The 22,324-nt window shown below is 32.3% G+C and overlaps 2 protein-coding genes across 3 annotated transcripts; both read right to left on the reverse strand.

The window, feature by feature from the left end:
- Positions 1–531: 531 nt before the first annotated feature.
- Positions 532–4,138, reverse strand: LOC114401780 (pentatricopeptide repeat-containing protein At1g08610). Of its 2 annotated transcripts, none has more exons than XM_028364369.1 (3): positions 4,018–4,138; positions 1,671–3,604; positions 532–861 (listed from the first exon to the last, which is right to left on the reverse strand). In XM_028364369.1, exon 2 carries the CDS (start codon positions 3,495–3,497, stop codon positions 1,728–1,730), a length of 1,770 nt encoding a protein of 589 aa, XP_028220170.1. In that variant the 5' UTR covers positions 3,498–3,604; positions 4,018–4,138; the 3' UTR covers positions 532–861; positions 1,671–1,727. The 2 variants fall into 2 exon arrangements, with proteins under 2 accessions (XP_028220170.1, XP_028220171.1); XM_028364370.1 differs by lacking the exon at positions 532–861 and adding an exon at positions 874–1,085.
- Positions 4,139–6,119: 1,981 nt separating this feature from the next.
- On the reverse strand, positions 6,120–9,273 carry LOC114403684 (RNA-binding protein 42-like). Its single transcript, XM_028366794.1, has 7 exons — positions 8,933–9,273; positions 8,659–8,836; positions 8,308–8,405; positions 6,982–7,078; positions 6,577–6,662; positions 6,407–6,484; positions 6,120–6,298 (listed from the first exon to the last, which is right to left on the reverse strand). The coding sequence occupies exons 1-6, from the start codon at positions 9,161–9,163 to the stop codon at positions 6,431–6,433; spliced, it is 744 nt and encodes a 247-aa protein (XP_028222595.1). The 5' UTR covers positions 9,164–9,273; the 3' UTR covers positions 6,120–6,298; positions 6,407–6,430.
- Between the last annotated feature and the right edge of the window lie 13,051 nt (positions 9,274–22,324).

Here is a 22,324-nt window from a genome sequence, read left to right on the forward strand (position 1 = left end):
CCCACTAGCATTTAATCACAAACTAAGATGTGTAATAAATTTGTTAACTTCCATCATAGTTTACCTTAGGATCATGCTAAATAGTTTTTTATTAGAAGTTATAAGATTCATTTGATAGTTAAGAGAGAAGGAGGAGAGGGAAAGATCATGACTAATAAAAACTAATAAATTAACAACTAAAATTAATATTAGAAAAAATAATTACTTTTTATTATTTGATAATTTAAAAGTTTACACTTCATTAAGTTCTTTTTTTCTTCTTATAAATGCACTTTTGTCAATCTTTCCCTTCCTCTTTACATATTTAAGAGGATTCTTAGTCCGATTTCTCTAAACGAAAATATTATCATAAACTCTATAACCTTTACCTGAACATCTATTTTTGTATCAGGATTGATGAGTCACATACCGCACAACTCCAATTTTAAACCAACAGGACAAGTTCGCATTCATGTTTCTTCTGCACAACCTTTGAACAAAATTCTTAAGACAGAAATAAAATAAAATAACTCCCGAGATCAGATGGATGTGTGCCGCATAATAACAAACTTCAATCCCTAAAATTAGATGGTAAAAACAAAAAATAATGCTCATAGATTGTATTATGCAAGTCAACAGAAACGAACTTATAACTACCAAAACTAACACAAGGACCAAAACTTTTTGTTTATCCTCATCGAGTTATCAAAAATCTACAAACTTGAAGATTAGATTGACATTAAAAATAACATAACACGAGCAAATGTTAATGTCAACTTCAACTACAGAAATTTTAGTTCATGGTGAGTGACAGTATTAGCCAATACTGTTGGACCTTGCAGTCCCTCGCAAGTGCCGGTCAAAACTTCCCAACAAGCTTTCCTAGATTGGCAAATATCCACAGTAAAATTAGTAAATCTTAGGCTTGCAAGATACAATGTTACTTCCAGTTTTTCAATGAGAGAAAGAGAGTTACTATGATTCATTACATAAAACTAGCACCTGAAAAAACTCTACCATTGAATAACATAGTAAGAATATGACAATAAAAATTTAGTAACCTCTACTTTGGTCCTCGAGATTGTATGTGTCTTTCACTTTAATCCCTGTTTTTACAAGTTTAACTATTAATCCCTGACCTTGCAAAATGTAACAAAATCTCATTCATTTATTTGAAGTCCTATTCCACTACATTTTTTCAGTGGCATTAAGGACTAAAATAAAAGACATTTGACAACATTTTTTGGAAAGTCATGACTTAAAGTAAAAATTAGGTAAAGTTAAAGAATTCACTGATGCTTACAGTCTTACAGACTAGAGTAGAAGTAAACATCTAGTAAAAAACCTTCCTACTTAATCAAATATTCTGATATCAAAAGGTAAGATGATAGCAGAGAATGAAATTAAAATTCAAGGTTATGTTCGAACATAGAATTAATGAAAAAGAACCAAAAAACTAGTGGAGTGGAGGTAGAAGGTAGCCATCATTACATTCAACAGACAATTAACAGATCTCACAAAGAAGAATTTGGATCCTCTTCTATTCAGGGGAAGATATGTTCCTCAAGTTCTCTATCTCACTCTAGTCTCTACCATGATTAGACAGAAATAGAGAGAACTTGGGGAATATGGCACTCATCCAAACAGGAGAGGGTCGAAATCCCACAATTAAAAGGGATCAAAAGAATTACCTGTACATGGCCAGAAGTATTAAATTTGCCAGGCCAATCTTTACGCACAAACTCCAACTAATTCAACATGATTTCTTTTTTCAGAATCTTCCATTTGATCAACGTTTGATGCAAATCATTAGCCTCTTTTAGCATACCCCCATCAGCAACAGCTTTAATTAAAGCAGAATATATTCTCTCATCTGGATTGCATTGACCTTTCACCATCAAATCTAGAACTTGAATTGCAATATCAACCTTCTTTTGTCTGCATAATCCAAGGATTACACATCTATAAGCAGTATTTTTAATCCTTTGTTCTTTCATAGACATCTCCTTTAGTAGCTCTGTAGCTTCCTCAAGTTGGTCTGCCCGACAAAACCCCCAAGTCAAACTACTGTGAGTAATTTCATCAGGAATGATTCCTTTGTCCACCATTTCATCATACAATTCTTTTGCTGACTCCATAGATCCCAATCTAGCCAACCCATCAATTACAATATTATAGGTGACCAACCCAGGAGAACAGCTAGTACCTACCAATAGGTTAAGTAACTGGATGCCCTCATCTATAAACCCCTCCTTGCACAAACCACTTAGAAGAGTATTGTACGTTATAATGTCCGGTGAACAATTCTCAGTAACCATTGTGCTGTAGAAGCTTATGGCACGATCCAAAAGTCCAGATTTACATAAACCATTTAGCAGAATATTGTACGTAACATGTGTAGGAGGACTGGAAGTTTCATTCATAATCTTCAAAATATCATCAACTTCATCCCAATATCCATGGTTAATTAGAGAGTGGATGAGAGTATTGTATGTCACGGCATTGGGCTGCATTCCATGGGATAGAAGATTTAGTATAACCAAAGCAGTATCCTCATATTTCCCTTGTTTAGAAGTCAAATTTACAAGAGAGTTATATGTAACGATATCAGGATAACAGCCTTCCATAGCCATATCTTCCAGTACTTCAAGGGCTCGAGCAGCCCCACAATATTTGCAGACCAGCTCAATAAGCACTGTATAGGTAATGAGATAAGGAGGGCAACCTTTTCTCAATTGGTCCCTCCAGAAATTAACAGCCTGGTTAAAATTCCCCTTGTCAAATAGACAGCGAATTATTGAATTATAAGTAATCGCATCGGGGGAGCAACCACTCAAGCTCATATCTTCTACCAGATCAAGAGCAGATCTTAAACGACCATTTTTACACAGGCCACCAATAACCATGTTGTATGTAATTGTGTCAGGAACGCCACCAGACATGACCATTTTATTCAATGTTTTGCAAGCTTCATCTACAAAACCTTTTCTAATAAAACCTCGGATCAAATTTGTGCAAGAAGGGAAATGGGGTATTTGACTTTTCCGTGCCATGACATCAATCAACCTTGCCGCAACTGTTAACTTTCCACGACTGCAGAGCCTCTGAAGAATTTCATTGTTGGTCATTTCATCGTTTTGAACAAACGGTGCCTCTGGTGACAAAGTTGGAGAGTTTATAGACTTCTTTGAATCCAATAGTTCCCTGGAATTTCTCCTTTCACCAACATAATCACTTCCAAAGCACCAATCTTCATGGTCAACTTCATTAGCTCTATCAATTAAAACACTTCGCTGAAAACTTCTACACCGCAATCCTTTCCATGGAATAGAATATTTAGTTGTAGAAAAGTAGTCACCAAAACAAATTCGGTGTAGGGTAGGTGTTTTTTTTCTTAAACTATGATCCAAAGCAGAACAAGCACCCAAAATACAGCTCTCTTGTTTGTTACAAATATGCAGACCATTCAAAGAATGGAAGCTGAAAATATTATGTTGCAGAGTAGCTATATGTCCCATGTTAGTTGTTCAGGTATATTGATTGCACTCTCTCAAGCTATAAACAGTGCACTTTTCATTCAACTATCCTCTTTTCACTATATATGAATGAGGGACTCGGCTGCCAGCTGTGAAAGTTCAAAACAACAAGATGAATTTTATTACAATAAATACATACAAAAGAAGAAGAAGAAGAAGAAGCATAGAACTAGTGAAGATAACAAAAGCAACACTGCTTCTTTGCACATTGTAAAGTAAAATATATATATATATATAGGGGTTATTGGTTGAAAATGAAAGTTAATGTGTGTATATGTTAGACGTGCAAAGGACAAGAAAACTTGACATTTTCTAGAGGAAACAGGGGGAAGAAGAAGGACAATTTTGAATAGAGTAATGATAACAATAAGTGGTTATAGATTCCTAAAGAGTAACGAGCATTTTCGGGCAAATTAATTAATTTGTACAGAGTAGAAATTGAAATTATGGTTCAAAGTCAGGACTTGAATCTTAAGCCTAGGAAATTTGTAAGAAGACTCACACTGAGCAGAAGAAGCAAAGGGGTGAGGGAGAACCGTGGTTGAGGCGGCATCAACAACATGAAGGGGTCGGGGGGGTTATGAATTCTTATTTCTTATATATCTAAAACCCAAAAGCCTACCCCTGCAATGCCCCCGAAGCGGCGGAATTTTTTGTTTTTTATTTTAAATCTCTATTTGGATCAAGTTGGCTTTATTGCGATAATATAATAGATAAACAACACCTCAAATAAGATGTAATTAGATGTAATACTCAATCTTTAAATATATAATTATTATACTAAAAATGATTTTAAATCAAAATTAAAAATTATTTTAAATAAATAAAATTATACTAAAAATGATTTTTTTATTAATATATAATTATTATAAATGATTCATTATAAGTAATATTATAATATATGTACTTTTATTTATATTGATAAATATTAATTGTCGAATTACTTAATGAAGTTATGATTAAAATATATAAATTGTATTCATTAAATTAATTTATTAAATGTTTTATTATAAGACATATTTTCAATATAATTTACATATTTCTTATTTTGCACAACAATAAAAATGTAACTTTTGATCATATTAATATTTATATTAATTGTGTATGACAAAATACAAGTAAGAGTAAATTACAGAATCATCTTATGATTTTGTGAAATATCACTTGATATCCCTGTGTCCACTTAATGAAATGGCGTTAAGTTGCCATAACACTTAAATGTTAAAGAATAAAAATACCCCCTTTATTTTTGTGAGAAACCAGCTTTACCTTATTCACTTAACACTCCAAAATAGGTCTGGTGAAGGGAATAGAAACAAGAGTGAGAAAGGCCAGGTTAGGGTTAATCAAAAGGGGAAAGTTCTCTGTAGATAAATTGTGACTGATTGCAAGCTTTTGATCGAGAAAGGGAGATTTCGAAATGAAATTGCAAATGTGGGATCACTTATTACAAGTGGAAGTAACAATCTCAATCTATTCCTGAGATTGCAAGCAACTATGCTCATCAAGTGCGTGGAGCCTGATTAAGAAGTAACAAAAGATGGTTTGTTGAATATTTTAATTTTTTATGAAAGTATTTTAAATTTTAATGATTTATATTTTTTGTAGTTAAGTTGGGAATATAATATTGGGTTGATGCTTGTTAGATGACTGTAAATGTTGAATCAATTTTGTTTAAATTTTGGGTGGGTGCTTGTAAATTTAATATTAAGTTTTTTTAACCATTCAAATTTGGACTTGAGATTTGTATTTTAAAATGAGATTAAGATCTTTAATGATGAATTCTCAATTATGGGCATGTGTTATACCCTATAACTAGTTTATGCTTTTGGCAAAACAATTTTTACCGAGAAAAAAAATTTAGCAATGAAATGAAGCCGTATATTGGTTACTAATTGAAGAAAAATACCAAAATATGAACATGGCCTCTTTTGGTGAGAAACATTCTGGTAGTTTCTGTTTGTAAAACACTAATATAGTTTTTGATCGACTAGTAAAAAAAAAAACTTAAATGGATGGACTGGATGTATGTCACAATTGATGGCTGAACAAGCATACTTCTTGGCGGACCCCTTCCCTATCCCTACACTTTCTATATTGCCTTATTGTGATTTCTTGAATGATAGTTTCCTTTGATTATTGTTAATTGAATTGTTTTAGGTTTTCTCTTCATACTATTTTAATATTCTTCACAATGTAAGAAAAAAGATTTTGATAAACCCAATCCACCTTTTGAGTTTGATTAAGTCCAGACCCTCATATAATCTTGTATGCAAGAGTAATCATGTTATGAACAATATGCCTGAAGTTTTCAATGCTTGGTTAACGGATGACAAGGCTATCTTGTCCACGTTTCAGCCTATTTTGCAGGTTGACGATAACATTCCAAAAAAGATGACAAGACTTGAACATTTTTTGCACAAGATAATGCAAGATGAAAGATTGTGTTATTTTGAATGTATACAAACGTTAAAATCTTTATGTATGCAGACTGTTATCAAATTAATGCAAGTTATTATTTTATGACCAATTTGTGGGTGTTTATTTGATAAAACATTGGAACTTAACGTATAAGCGTTTGATGAGAACCACAGGCAAATCCAACACACAAAGCTGGCAAGAGCATTTATCATATTAATTACGAATGATATGGTGGGGTGGGGTTGGGGGCGGGGGACTTGAGAACACAATCTAAAGTTTCTCATCAATTAAATAAGCCTCAGTCAAATTTTATACATTTTCAGAGTTTCCTTCCTCACGTACTAAATAACTGCCACAAATTCCTGAAATGTAAACATCAGAAATAAGGTTTTTGGGTATTGGCCATACACTTTAAAATGCAAAAAAGAAATAGCATTTGTAAAGTGTTCTGCTTAGTCAAATTGGTAAACCTGATTTACACAGGTTCCAGCATGTCACTTGTGCAGCACACCTTTCCTTGGCATTTTCGGTTTCTTTTGAATGTGATTCTGCCATGTAAACAATAGAAGAATTAAGTTGGACATACAAAAGGCTAAGTTTAACAGAACAATTTCAAATCATTGACAAAGAAAATTGCTACCTTCTGTTTCTCCAGTGCTTCATAATCTGTCCTCTCCCTCCACTTACTCTTGCGTAGTTTTATAGGACGATTTCCAACATACTTACCTGAAATCAAGAGTCAAAGACAAAATACACATTTTACAGCATTTTCTACTATATTGTCTGCTGCATATGTTGACAAGATTCAGTGACAAATTATATAAGCCCTAAATACATTCATGTATAAAAGAAACAATAATCCATCATGATTATAGTTTGGGATTGTAAAGTTATCAGTTTCTAGTCAGTATTATCTGGCATTAAATATTTATGCTAAATCAAAGCACTAGTCAGAAGAGTAACAGATATTACAGCGTAAGAGTCAATATGTATTTAGACATTACAGAGTAATACTTAAAAGAGAGGCCCATCTGAACTGACTAACCATTCATTTCTTTAAGAGCAGCAGCAAGGTCAGAAGGATTGGCAAAGCTCACAAATCCATAACCTTTTGTTTTACCAGTCCGCTTGTCTCTGACAACCTAGTCAAGATAAACATACCTTAATCACAACACTGTCAACACATCACAAGGAAATACATGCACCACAAACACATAAATAATAAAAGTTAAGTTTGCTTAGAGATAAGCAGACCACTATAAACCTCAAATTCTTTAGATGGTATTAAATGTCTCCACTATTGAATAACATGCCCTCATATTTCCAGCAACATAACTTGGATCTTGGAACAAATTTCTCAGTCTCGATGAATGGGAACTACTAAATACATATTTATTTTGTAAATAATGGACATGCATAAAGCAAACCATAAAACACATGCTGATTTAGCTTTTAATTTCCACTAACTTAATATAATATCCAAATTATTCATTATGCACAAAAATTCTAGAAGGTAGAGAAATGGTCTTGACTCTTAACCCAATAGTAAGTCGATACTTAATAGACAGAGCTATTACTAATTTTTCAGTTCATATTTTCAATAACCACTATTTAACCTATTTTCTCATTCCAAGTGAATTAAAAAAATGCACTGCTGTCTCTGGTTAACATGCAAAAGAACTGTGCAGCCCTCCCTCCTGGGTGGGAACTTTACCAAGCCAAATTTCAAAGTCCCTTTGATAGTCCATTATTTTCATCCACAAACTTATCCTCATATATTGTTGAAAGAAATGCAGTTAGTGACATTAGCTTCTTCAGGAAAATTACTATTTGTGTCTAGACTTATACCCAAAAAAATACAAAGGTTGAAAGAATTCTGAATAGTTAGAAAGTTATATGGGTTAAGGAGTTGAATAGAGCAGGACAGGACAGGAAAAACAAAATCTAGTTGAAAGATTCCATCTTACAATCAACCTGATGTCAACTCTTCCAAATTAACCTGACTCCAAATAATGTTGAGATTGAGATCTCATAATACTACAAAATAATAGTCACAACACTAATTTAAATGAATCGATTGTTCAAATTAAGGTGCATTATGTCACCGGCATATAATTTCAATTGCCCCTGATTTGTGAATAAGGAGCAACAACAAAGCGGACACCTGAGATGACAAAATAACACATCAATTTTAATCATAAAAAATGTCTAATCAAATGTAAATTATAAAGCAACACCTACCTTAAAATACACATTAACAACTCCGTCCCTTCAAACAAAAATCTGAACAGGAAATAAAAAATGCTCACACTAGCACAACAATCATAACTAAACATAAAGAGAACTCGAGTTAGATGAGGAATCCACTTACTCGTGCCAAGTTAAAGGAAGGAAACCGTGAAAATGCTTTTGAGAGAACATCATCATTCACCTCGTTACCAAGATCCCCACAGAAGAGCCGATAATCATCTAATAATCCAAAATAGAAAAAAAGAAAAATCAATTCACGATTTCTTATCTAACTTCAAAATCTTCAAAATCATGATTACAAATTCCATATAGGCTCAGGACAAACAAAACACACATACAATCCAAATTACCAATGTAAAACTGATTTAAGGAATAATAGATGATCTTTCACAACACAAGCAAACTTTCAATATACATAAAATTAAATTAACGAATCAGTAAATACTAAATAGGAATGACTACATCATAATACCTTCTGGCCACTCCGCAAGGATAGGATCCTCCCAAGCTTGGCCAGCAGCTTTGCGAGGAACCGCTTTCTTTTTGGCATCAGTTTTGTGTTCCACGTCGCTGCTCGCAATCGCTGCCTTAACATTCTCAAGAGCCTCCGGCGTTATTATCTGCGCATCCCTCTCAAATAACTGCTGTGCCTGTTCAATCACATAACAAAATTCAATCAACTTAAAATCTCATTTTTATTTATAAAAAAAAAAAATCAATCAATTTACGCCAGTTTCTCAACGGACCTGATATTGCGGCACGGCGGAGTACACGCCGGGAACCGGCGCGGGAGCAATGGGGCCGACGACGGGAGGAGCGGGGATTTGCACGGAGGGGGCGGCGACGTAGGGCGCAGCGTAGTGAGTGGTTGCGGGTTGCTGAAGGTGAAAGGGAACGGGGAAGTAGGAGGAGGAGGAAGGGTTTGAATAGGCGAATTGCGAGTGCGAAGCTGAGGAGGAAGACGGTGGTGTCGTCATGGAATTGGAATAGATCGCAACGCGAATATAACTGATCACTGTTCAATGGGACGAGGGATTTGGGAATCAAAGGCTGTGTTTGGATTTGATAGGGTTCTGTTTGTTTGGGTTGCGCCATTTTTTATTCATTTGATTCCATGACTTTCCATCGGTTCCTGGTGGGCCCACCCCAACACGGAAAATATTTGCCTGTAATCTGAAGGGAAATGCTATTTTCACTCTCTATTTTACTTGTGCACTTCCCTTCCTACTTTTTTTTTCCCCAAACTACCCAACTAAACACACTCACCTTGTCTCTCTCGTTATGTAACCCTCTTCCAGAAAATAAATTATCTCTCTCGACATACCTTGAGGAAAAATAACACGCAGCCTACAAATATATATATAAGAAACCGTGACATGTTAATTGCCTCCAACATGTAGCTGTTGCAACAAAAATTGTATATATTGCACATATATTCATCCCGTTAATTCTGTATCAATCAAAACAAAATCCAAAAGCCAATGTGTAACACCTCAACTGCATCAAAAATTCACTCCATCCACAGAATACTTAACTTTGTCTCAACTAATAATATTCATGTAGAAAATAAACACCACTACTGCCACCATTTGATCATTCGAATCAGCCTTTATACCCAAGACACGACATTGGATCTAACATCCAGTAACTCATGGGATAAAAAACCTTGCTCCTGCAATTAGTGCCACTTCTGTCCATCCCAATTCCATATGAAAAACCAAAATTCCATAATGCAACCACTTATTGTACAATTCAAAGAAAAACACAAAATTTAAACATGCAATAAAATTAAAAATCACTCATGGATTGGAGTTTTGGGAAATTCAACAATCACATATATTGTTTTAAAAGGAAGACAAAATTAATAAGAGCAAAACCCGAAGAGAGGATAAGCATACGATGTAACAAAATGAAGTCTAAAGCATGCAAGATCCAAGTCTCGGGTGTATTTTCAGTTGTTGATGAAGATGGAAAATCTAATGCTGTAAAGTTAGGGATTTTGGTGGTGTGATCATAAAATGGCAAGGATCTCTGCTTTCCAGAAAAGAGACGAGTGAGTGTGTTTTATAGGGTAATTTAGGAAAACAAATGATAAGGGGAAGTGTACAAGTAAAATAAGGGGTGGAAATAGTCATTGCCAATCTGATTAGTTAATAGGTGAGGTTATTATTATGGGCCTAAAATTGATGAGAGAAGCATTTATAAGCCCAATGAAAATGTTGGTGCCAGCTTGTATGGGCTATTCGCTATATATTGTTTTGCCAGACCAGTTTGAAATAAATAAAGGCTGAAATGTATTGTTTCCCTCAAGGCCAAATTTTCTGTTGGTCTTCTAAATTTAAAAGTGATTTTTTCCCTCTAATTCAAAAATAGTCCACTTTTTATATCCTTATCAAGGTGACTAAATGAATGGAAAAAATAATCCTAAATATCAAGAGTGGGTTATTTTTAAATAATTTGAGGGAACCAAAAATAAATGTGACCTAAATTTAAAGTACTGAAAAAAAATGTTATCTCAATAAATAAATAAGATGATTCCTTTGCTTTAGAAAAAAATAGAATGTAATAGTTTTATTGAAATTATTCTTATTCTTATCAAGTCATATGTAAATCTTAATATTTTGAACCATTAATTTGTCATATGCAAAATTTTGTCTTTATTCGCTCAACCAATTACTGTAAAATTCATTTATACCATTAATGTATGAACTATTTAATCTATGATTGATATATTTAAAAATAATTATTATAAATTTGAATGCCCATAGATTATCGGGAAAACTTTTATGCTACCAATTTGAATTTTAATTAAATAAAAAGAAAAAGTTATCTTATCCATTATATAAGGTATTAATATAAAAATAAGGAGAAGGTGGGCAGCATTTGCATAGAGATATGCTCCATTGTCATTGAAGATGAGGAAAGCAGGATATGGAAAATGGGAGCGCACACACAGTGCACAATCACCTTATCGTTACCGTTTCTGTTTGAAGGAAAGGCTCAACAATCGACGACCACAGGATTTCCACGTGTCATGTGACCGGCCATTGCGGGGATGTCCACCCAAACATTACTCTAATTATATGCTTGGTACCGGTACCTGTTATCGTTGCTACCGTTAATAACCCAACGCCACCTGTCTTTGATTTACAGTTGAAAAATAAAGACGATAGAAATCAAATCTAAAATTTTGAATTGAAATAAAGTGCAAGATGTGTGATCCCATAGGATAAAATAAAAATAAAATTTTTGTATATTATTTCTCTCTTTTAAAACCAGCATACCCTTAAATCAAATCTTCAAAATTCTTTTTATTTAGTGGAGTCTTTACTCACTCTAATGGAAAGGTTGAGGTTTTACTTAGAGAGTAGCTATGAACCCTAATTTGTGTGTCATTATTTTCATTTATGAAAAATATTAATAATAGTGTCTCTTACATTCTTATATTCTCTCTATGATTGAATGATTAAAATTTATAAAAAATTATGAATTTTTGTGTGCCTCACAAATTATTTAATATTATCTGTCCTGACTTAATCATATAATCATCAAAATTGATAATTTTTTTATAAATTTTAACAATTATATAAAGAATATAAAAAATATGTCAGAGAAAGTGCCGCTAAGCACTAGCATTCCTCTTCCATTAATTTAATCTTAGTAACTACTTTGTTTTTATAAGTTTATTTAAAAGCACTTTTAGTAGAATAAAAGAAAATATATAAACTAAAATTAGTTATAAATTAATTTGTAGAAACTCTCTCAAAGATGATTCTGAACTTATAAAGCTTATGAAAAACTTATTTTATTTTGTTTTTAAATACTTTCTATAAGTTATTTTGAATAAGTTCACCAAACAAAGTTTTTTTTGTAATTATGAAGACTAAACAAATAATTGAAAATTTTATTTTGTTTAAAATGCTTGATTTTAAAAAAATCAAAATTGAATAGACTTTAGATGAAAAAATGATTTTGATTAGTGTGAAATTGTTTCAGAAAAAAATTAAAAAATTGAGAAAAGAATCAAACATGACCTAAATGTTTGTTATATATATATATATATATATATATATATATATATATATATATATATATATATATATTCTTATTCCTTTAATCAAATAAAAAAAATCTCATTATTTGTGTTTTTCATCTATTTTTCTTTTCATCCAACTAGACCATTCTAAGACAAGAAAATTCGAAGTCTTCAGGTTACAAAAATATTTATCAATTTCGAACTTATAGCTAGTCATATGCCAAACGTGTCTTAAGCTTGTTTCATTTTATTAATATCTTTGACTCAACTTTTTTAATTGGTCAGCTTTTGTTGATTTTATTTCAAAAGAAATAAGATAGAAAAAATTATATGTTAAGTGCTGTAATTTTAATGAAAGAAATATAGACTGAAAATATAGTGATTGGCACTCAACGCTAGTCCTCTATATATTGGTTGCTTGTCCATTTTTACTGGCTCTCATTGATTTCGTTGTCTAATCACTACTTTTTAATGTGATTGTAACAACGTTTTAATCTATATATTGGTTGCAATTTTTAAGACATTATTTAACCTTTGCTTTTTTATTTTTTCTGCTGAACTCCACCTATGTTTTCTTATTGATTATAGCAGGTTTATACGCTTTAACATTCTTATTAATATTCCCTAAAAAAGCATTATTGTTAATAAATATTTACCTGAGAGTTTAGAAATAAAAACTACCAAAAAGTTGCTTATTATTTTAAAACTGAAAAATATTTAACGTATATTTCTAAGAAATAATATTATTTAATTAATATAATATTAACTACAGAAACATAAGTATTGTTGCACATGTGTGTCTGCGTTTTTATTGTGCTATTATATTAATGTGTTAAAATTAATATATATGCAGTTATATATAACATATGTTGAATAAAATTTTATATAATATGTATATGTAGAAAATAAGCATTGATATACTACATAAATTAATTTTATATAATACAAAATACAAAAATATTATTGTAATTGTTATATATGTGAGTGGTTATCACATGTATTTTTAATATAAATAAATAAAATTAATATACACATCATATTATAAATTAAAACAATTGTAGTTTATCATAAAAAATTGCAATTTCTCTTATAAGGATGACATATCAAATTATTTTTAATAAAATAAATTAAAATTAATATTATAAATTAAAAAATGTATAATTTTTCTTGTAAGGATGACATGTCATATTAAGAGATGGTATATAATCTAGATAGTTATAAAAGTTTTTGAAAAAAAGATTGAAAAAAAATTATATCTTCTTTATCTATTGTTATAAATCATAGATAAATTAATTTAGGATTAACTTACGCATAATAAATGTTGAGGATAGGGATAATTTGAACATGGATGATATTTCTTTAACTATTTAATCCTACATTCTTTAATTATTTAAAACATAAAGGAGATTTTCTTGATTTTTTTCATGGAAATTTATGCACAACAATATTTTTCTAATATCTATTTTATGTTCTATTGGTTAATATTTATGATTAAAATAATCACTTGATATTTGTTAATTGTTTCATTGGATTAAGTTGTTTCTTCACATTTTTAATGATGAATAATAAAATAAATCACTATTATGTAAAAATTTCATATATATATATATATATATATATATATATATATATATATATATATATATCAAACTACCCCATCGTTTTTGGCTTGTATCCCCCACAATTTCCATTCGTTCACCTCTGCCAAATCTCACCCTACAGTGTTTAGTAAACAGATTGTGTGAAAAAAATGTTTAATTAATTTAAGAGATAAAAATGATTACTTTTAAAGATAAGGGTGTTTACTCAATTTCAAGGATAAAAATGATCTAAAAATAAGTATGTAACAAACTAATCAACAACAACAACAACAACGCCTTATCCCACTAGGTGGGGTCGGCTACATGGATCAACTTCCGCCATAATGTTCTATCAAGTACCATACTTCTATCCAAACCATTAATTTCGAGATCCTTTTTGATAACCTCTCTTATAGTCTTTTTGGGTCTTCCTCTGCCTCGAATTGTTTGTCTTCTCTCCATCTGGTCTACTCTCCTCACTACAGAGTCTACCGGTCTTCTCTCTACATGCCCAAACCACCTAAGTCTATTTTCCACAATCTTCTCTACAATAGGCGCTACTCCAACCCTCTCTCTAATAGTTTCGTTTCTAATTTTATCCTGTCGAGTCTTACCACACATCCACCGCAACATCCTCATCTCCGCTACACCTACTTTATTCTCATGTTGGCTCTTGACCGCCCAACATTCTGTTCCGTACAAAATCGCCCGTCTTACCGCAGTCCGATAAAACTTTCCCTTTAGCTTGATCGGTACCTTTGCATCACATAACACCCCCGATGCTTTTCTCCATTTCATCCATCCTGCTTGAATGCGATGATTCACATCCCCTTCAATTTCCCCATCATCCTGTATTACAGACCCAAGATATTTAAACCGTGTGACTTGAGGGATAATATGGTCTCTTATTTTCACCTCTGAGTTAGAAACCCTCCTTCTTTTGTTGAACTTACATTCCATATACTCCGATTTGCTTCTGCTTAGGCGAAAGCCATGTGTTTCTAGAGCTCGTCTCCAAGTTTCCAACCTCTCATTCAACTCCTCCCTCGACTCTCCAAGGAGGACTATGTCATCTGCAAAGAGCATGCATCTCGGCGCTATCTCTTGGATTTGTTCCGTGAGGACATCCAGAATTAAGGTAAAAAGGTAGGGGCTAAGGGTTGACCCTTGATGTAAACCAATTGTGATGGGAAAATCGTCTGACTCTCCACCCTGTGTCCTAACACTAGTCGATACCCTATCATACATATCTTGGATAGCTCGAATATATGCAACCCTAACCCCTTTCTTCTCTAGAGCTTTCCACAAAATCTCTCTAGGCACTCTATCATACGCTTTCTCCAAGTCAATAAAAATCAAGTGCAAGTCTTGTTGGGTCATGCGATATTGCTCCATCACCCGCCGTAATAAATAAATCGCTTCCATGGTCGACCTTCCTAGCATGAAACCAAATTGATTCTCAGTAACTTGAGTCTCCTTTCTTAATCTCCGTTCAATCACTCTTTCCCATAATTACATGGTATGACTCATGAGCTTGATTCCCCTATAATTTGCACAATTTTGTATATCCCCCTTGTTCTTATAGATTGGCACTAACGTACTTCTCCTCCATTCCTCCGGCATGCGTTTTGACCTCATAATTTCGTTAAAGAGTTCGGTGAGCCACTCAAGACCTCTATCTCCAAGAGTTTTCCACACTTCAATAGGTATGTTGTCTGGCCCCACCGCCTTACCATTACTCATTCTTTTCAACGCTTCCTTTACTTCCTGTTTCTGAATCCGACGATAGTACTTATAGTTCCGGTCCTCTTCTCTTGTGTCTAGACTGCTAGAGTCATATCCATATCCATCATTAAATAAGTTGTGGAAATACGCCTTCCACCTTTCCTTTATATCTTTTTCATGCACTAAGACTTTGTCTTCTTCATCCTTAACACACTTTACTTGATCCAAATCTCTAGTCTTCCTCTCTCTACCCTTAGCAAGCCTATATATAGATCTTTCTCCATCCCTGGTTCCTAGAGCTTGGTATAGTCCGTCAAAAGCTTGGGCTCTTGCCTCACTCACCGCCTTTTTGGTTTCATTTCTAGCTATCTTATACTTATCCCAAGTTTCAGAATTTCTACACCTAGACCACTCCTTGAAACACTCCTTTTTTACTCTAACTTTGCTCTGAACATTTTCATTCCACCACCACGATTCTTTACCCCTAGGTCCAAAACCTCTAGATTCACCCAACGTCTCTTTAGCCACTTTAATAATCTCTTGGGACATCTTGTTCCACATATCATTTGCACTTCCTTGTGATTGTCCACACCAACCCTCCCATATCTTTTGTTGGAAGATTCCTTGTTTCTCACCCTTCAAGTGCCACCATTTGATCCTTGGTGCTACCAGAGGACCTCTTCTCTTTGCCCTATCTCTAATTCTTACATCCATAACCAAAACTCTATGTTGGGTAGTCAAGCTCTCTCCCGGGATAACTTTACAGTTCAAGCAATATTTCCTATCAGACTTCCTGATAAGGAAGAAATCTATCTGAGAACATGTCCCTCCACTTTTGTAAGTGATAAGATGTTCCTCTCTTTTCTTAAACCATGTATTGGCTATAGAAAGATCCAAAGCCTCCGAAAACTCCAAGATGGATTTACCCTCCCCATTCATCTCCCCTAGGCCAAAACCTCCATGCACCCCCTCAAAACCTCTAGCTACGCTACCTACATGTCCATTGAGATCCCCTCCTAGGAAAACTTTCTCTCCTTGGGGTATATCCTGAAGTACCCCTTCTAGATCCTCCCAAAATTTTACCTTAAAGTGTTCTGCTAACCCAACCTGAGGTGCGTACCCACTAATAACATTAAAGGTGTCCTGTCCCACTACCAATTTTAAGACTATGATACGATCTCCTACTCTTCTTACATCCACGACATCCTTCTTCCACTCCTTGTCCACAATAATCCCTACCCCATTTCTTGATCTGATTTTTCCCGTATACCACAGCTTAAATCCCGAGTTGTCTAATTCTTTCGCTTTTTCACCTGTCCACTTAGTTTCTTGTAGGCACATAAAATTGATCTTCCTCCTCACCATAACATCCACTATTTCCATAGATTTTCCAGTAAGTGTGCCTATATTCCATGTACCAAAGCGAATCCTCCTGTCATGAACTAGCTTCTTTACCCACACCCGTTCACGAAAATGTGGGAACCCTTGCTTACTTTTCACTACATCCGGGCGGCGATGCAGCGACCCTTGCTCTTTTGACACTGTACTCGAGCCATACAGCGCGTTGCTTCCGGGCAACGACCTAGCATTCACATTATTACGTAATTGATCCATGTCATAGAGATTCGACAAAGTTTAACGTTGGCTGTCGAAAGCCTAACACAACCCTCTCCTTTTATCCGGGCTTGGGACCGGCTAAGAATAGCAAAGCTACCCTAGGCAGGATTTATGTAACAAACTAATACTTTGGTTAAATCAGAAAAAAATGATTCTTCATCTAAACAATCAGAAAAAAAAAGCAAAAGTTAAAATTTGGGAAAATAAATCATGAAAAAATTGAAAAAGATAGAGAGGATAGAGATGAAGGAAAATAGAGTGGTTGGTGCAAAATAAAAGAAAAAAGATATACATTATTATGAAAGACTCCATCTCAATTATAAATGAACCAAACAAGATAGTATAATTTAAAGAAAAATATTCAATAACAAAAATAACATGAAGAAGAATAAATATTTAAGAAAATAAAAAGAAAAAATAACCTCATAATTTCGAGTAGTTTCTTAAAATTATAGTAGACTCAAAATACAAAAAATAGATATTTTTGTCGTTTGTGCAGGGAAGGGGTGTGCATTTACGATGGTTACAACTTACAATAACATGTGTTCAGGAGTGTTAAAAAATGCCAAAAAATAACCATATCATAGTTTTCAACATTGTAGTTCGCATTTTAAATTTAAAAAATAACACAAAAGTTTTAGGTTCAATGTGTTGCACACGGAGAAAAAGGTTGGATCTAGTGATGAAAACTGTGGGGCATTCAACTTGGTAAGTTATTATCTTGTTTAAAAAGTCACATTAATAATTAATAATAGTTTTAATTGAAAAGTTATTGTTGTTCAAGTGAGATACTTCTTAGTTTGGCGTGGGTGTGGGTGGGAGCTTCAAAAGCAAACCAAACGAATGAACGAAACCAACCTCTAGTAGTTTCAATCCAAACCAAAGTCGTGGCTGCATAGTATATCATCATATTCATATTACAAATTCACAACACAACAACCAAACAGAACAGAACACACTCACTTAATTCTTCTTTAATACTACATATTCACTCACGATTTCTGTTTGTGACAACACAAAACGACATCACTGTAATTGTCTCGCTAGAGAACCCAACCAAGGTGGCGATCGCATGCACAGTGGTGGTGGGGTGAAGATGGACTCCTCCAGCAAAGAATTGCTTGGTGACACATGCCTTTCAGCTCTTCGATTGTTCGTTGTGCCACTGCTCCAACTTTTTTTGTGGTTCACAAAGTGAAGCGTGACATTTTGGTAACCCAATGCTTCATGCTTGATTGATTTTGGTGTCTCATTCGACTTGATTTTGGTGACCTTATTCATCGACTCTCAAGGTTGGTTCGTAGAGGAAAAGCACAAAGGAGACATAACAGGGTTGGGGCTTCGTCTATTGGGTGCATTGCTCCTCGAGTATTGCGATCATGACACAAATCTTCATCCCTATTATGACTCTTCAACTCCAGCTGAATACGTATCGTTGTTTTATTGTGCTTGTCAGCTCAGAAGTTTGAATGTTTTAAAGTGCCCTAAGCACCTTACAACACACAAAAGAAAGGTTTTTTAGAACTTTTTTTTTTATTTTGCTGGATTTGTGTTTGATTTTGATATGTATTTATGTTTCTATTTATTCTGATTTTTGGATTTGGATTTGTCTTTGAATTGACTCTAGAGTGATTGATGGAGGAAAAAGGAAAATCGTAAAAAGCAAAAATAATTTTTAAAGTTTATAAGTCATAAATTGTTTAATTTATTTTAATAAAAAAATTAATGTTACATTGTCAATATTTTTTAATGTAAAAAACTAAAAGAAATAACAAAATAAAAGTTTAGGGATTAAGAAAGATAAAAAATCCAGGGTTAAAAAACACAGTTAATCCTTAATTTAACTCAAACAAAGATATGTAATATTTTAATGGATTCATATTTAATATTGAGAAAAATAGTTATATATCATTATTTATTTTTGTCCATTTGAAAATAAATCAAATTGTAATAAAAGTCACCTGATCGTTTAAAATCTACTGCTCTCTCCACATATATGAAGTTACTCAGTCTATATATAATTTTTTTGTGAGAATAAAAATGGTAATAAAGGAAGTTTTTCATAATGTTATCAAACACGGTGTTAGTGGGGATGTTTGGGATAAAAAAAAGTGGGCAAAAGACTATTAAGGGATTACGACACTTTTAGTTTTGTCTTATCTAATAAAGTTATTCAACTAGTTCCTAAAAGTTGAGAGATTTTCCTGTAAGGTGTCCAATAATGCAAGACTTTTAAAATTAGTTGGGGAGATTTCAAATGAACCCATCACCACCGGCCCGTACAATATTGGCCATTTTTGTAAATACTTTACAATGATGGGAAATTAACTTTGTTTTTAATTGGGAATCTAACAACTAAGAACACTTGGTCGCTTGGGGTTTAATTTGTCTACAGTGGAGAGAAGTTTCAACTAGTCTATCGTTGGTTGTGGACATGGAAGGCCACGTATTGCATCTGGAAAAAGTCCAGAGAAAGAGAAAGTGGATTCAGATTTTAAAAAAATAAAACTTTTAATTATTTATCAACTACTTAATTGTATAACAATTTATTTTTTAACAATTAATGAAAATATATGTTGGCCGATAATTGACCTGCTATTGTAGGTAAAATTGCATTGTACACCGATAGATCACTTAAAAACTTATCTACCCTAGGCAGACCCCGGTCACTTGGGGAAAAAGATTCTCTTTTTAGTGAGAAGTTGATTTGGGATTTTGGTTAAACAACAATTTTTTCGTTTCCAAAATTAAATATAAGGTAAAATATTAATTTTATTCCTTTATCAAGTATGGTTATTTTAATTTCTGAAATTAAATAAATTAAAAAAAGTTTTTAGATTTGTAATTCATCGATCAAATTAGTCCAATTGTTACATACAATATGTGACTTGAATTGCTCTCATTCTGTTAGCATTGTTCTTTTCACTTTTATTGTTTGTTTTTGTGTTCACAGCTTCTGGTGCTCTCTAAGTTTATGTTACATTGGTAGTCAACGTTTTTTTTTTTTTTTGGTAAAAAACAAACTAAGTGAATTGAGCATTGAGGGCTCACCAGGGTCAAAATATGCTTTAAGAGTTTTGTTTTCTTTTTGGTATAAAATATGTTGAGCATCTTAAAAAATGAGTGAGATCACATAAAGGAGCATGCGGAGAGAAAATTAATTAGGAAGAATGTCAAAGTATGAGACTTGTATCTATATTTGTAATCAGTAATTTTTTAACTTAGATTTATTTATTTTATTGTAATCTACCCACAATATATTTCAATTTATAAAATACTAAGAAGCCCCAAAAACTTATTCAGTATGTACGTAAAAAGTCATGAAAGGCTTTTAAGATCAATTTCGCCAGCAGTTACATCTCTGTGATTCTCTTGAAGAGTGTCCTTTTCGTAATAAGGATACTTAGGATGTTTTTATCCACAATTGGAAAGACTCAAAGTTTTTAGCTAGTCAATTTTACTTTTTAATTCATTTTAATCATAAATGCAATGATTTCATATTTTATTTTATTGATTTATTTTTCACTAGGAAAAAAGAATGAAAGCAACGAAAACTCAAGCAAAGATTGTATACCTTCACAAATTGTACGTCTCATGAGGATTACAAATTATTCGAACAAGAAATTACTATACAACTAATTATTTTTTGAGTTTTTTTTTAATTTCTTCTTTTTTATCACGGGAAAAGAAAATTCATATGTAAGCAAAAAGAAAACTGTTTAAAAAATAATTAAGAAAAATTGAACACATTCTTAATATCAATAATAGATTTGATTTTACTTGTTGTGATTTTAGAAATATTTTATTTTTGTTAAAACTTAAAACAAAAGCATATGGAACTAATGTTTCTAAAATCAAATGTTTTATTACCGTGACTATTTTTATTTTTTTTATTTTTGTGTGAACTAATGTTTAAGCGGTCTGTACTCTATAGGCCCGATATCTATTTTTCATTGGCAAAGTGTCACGGTAAATTAGAGGAAAAATAATTATTTCCCACGAAAGCAGTAAATAAGTCATTTGACAATTTTTTAAAAATTCTCAGAAATAATAATAAAAATAATAATATAATTATTTTAAAAATATCGATAATAATTTATGATTAATTAACCATACATATTAATAATAATAATAATTATTATTATTATTATCCATAATCAATTAATCATTAATTACTATTGATATTTTTAAAAATAATTATATTTTTTAATAATTATTATAAAAGTCAATAAATTTATCATAGTAATTTATAATTGAATTACAAGATAAATTTATTAAATTTATTTTACTCATGTAACTTGCATATTTTAACTTTGACAATTTGCACTATTAGTCAACATTTATTAATTTTACTTTTATACAAACCTCACTCTATATATATATATATTGTATATATACCACCAGGGTCTAACATAATTGATAAATGATTAAATTCTTTAAGAAATGCTTATACATATTTGATTTTCTAATGATATGTATGAAACTAATTTTATTGGAAGAGATAAAATCTACTTTTAAACATCTCAAGCATTAATATTTTTAATCATAGGATATCTTGTTTCCAAGGAAAAAAAAGGTGTTATATACCCATCCTCACACGTTCCTTATTTTTAATTCTCTAATAACTTTTATTCATGTACTATTAATATTTCCTAAAACGTATATAAATGAAAAGAAGTTACTGACTGTGTAATAGTGTAGAGTGATATTTTTCTTTTAAAAAATGTCTGTCGCTTTAGCAAAATTTCCTCCTTATTCGTAAATATTTTATATATGCCTGTATTTAATTAATTTATCATTAAACTTAATTAAAATAATGTTGATTAAGAATAAAATATATATTTAATTAGTATACTCCATAAGCCTATTAAGCAAAACTGAAAAAGTTGATTGATGAAGTGAAGGAAGCAGAGTCTTACATATATAATAGGCTACATGCATGTTAAAGGCTTCACTCATCTCACTATTGAGGCAAAGTAAATGTAACTGATGCTCTACATTAATACTTTCATTTTGTGTAAGTTTATTTCCATTTCTATGTTTTGAATATATGTTAGATTGTTAGGGAGTCCTTTTGTCTGTAACTTACAAAATAGTTTTATAGAAATATTGTTTTCCTTTAACCCTAATTACAGCAGCACGTTCGCGTATTTACTCAAATGAGAAAGTCAAATGTTAAC

The sequence above is a fragment of the Glycine soja genome, chromosome 20 (assembly GCF_004193775.1).
Source record: "Glycine soja cultivar W05 chromosome 20, ASM419377v2, whole genome shotgun sequence".
Classification (NCBI taxonomy): Eukaryota; Viridiplantae; Streptophyta; class Magnoliopsida; order Fabales; family Fabaceae; genus Glycine; species Glycine soja.

Bases quoted from the DNA above. Each gene is read 5' to 3' on its own strand.
- LOC114403684 (XM_028366794.1), bottom strand. From the start codon at position 9,163: ATGACGACACCACCGTCTTCCTCCTCAGCTTCGCACTCGCAATTCGCC. The intron at 8,837-8,932 runs GTCCGTTGAGAA...GTGATTGAACAG, and splicing joins CCGCCGTGCCGCAATATCAG to GCACAGCAGTTATTTGAGAG. The intron at 6,663-6,981 runs GTTAGTCAGTTC...TCTTGATTTCAG, and splicing joins TGCTCTTAAAGAAATGAATG to GTAAGTATGTTGGAAATCGT.
- LOC114401780 (XM_028364369.1), bottom strand. From the start codon at position 3,497: ATGGGACATATAGCTACTCTGCAACATAATATTTTCAGCTTCCATTCT.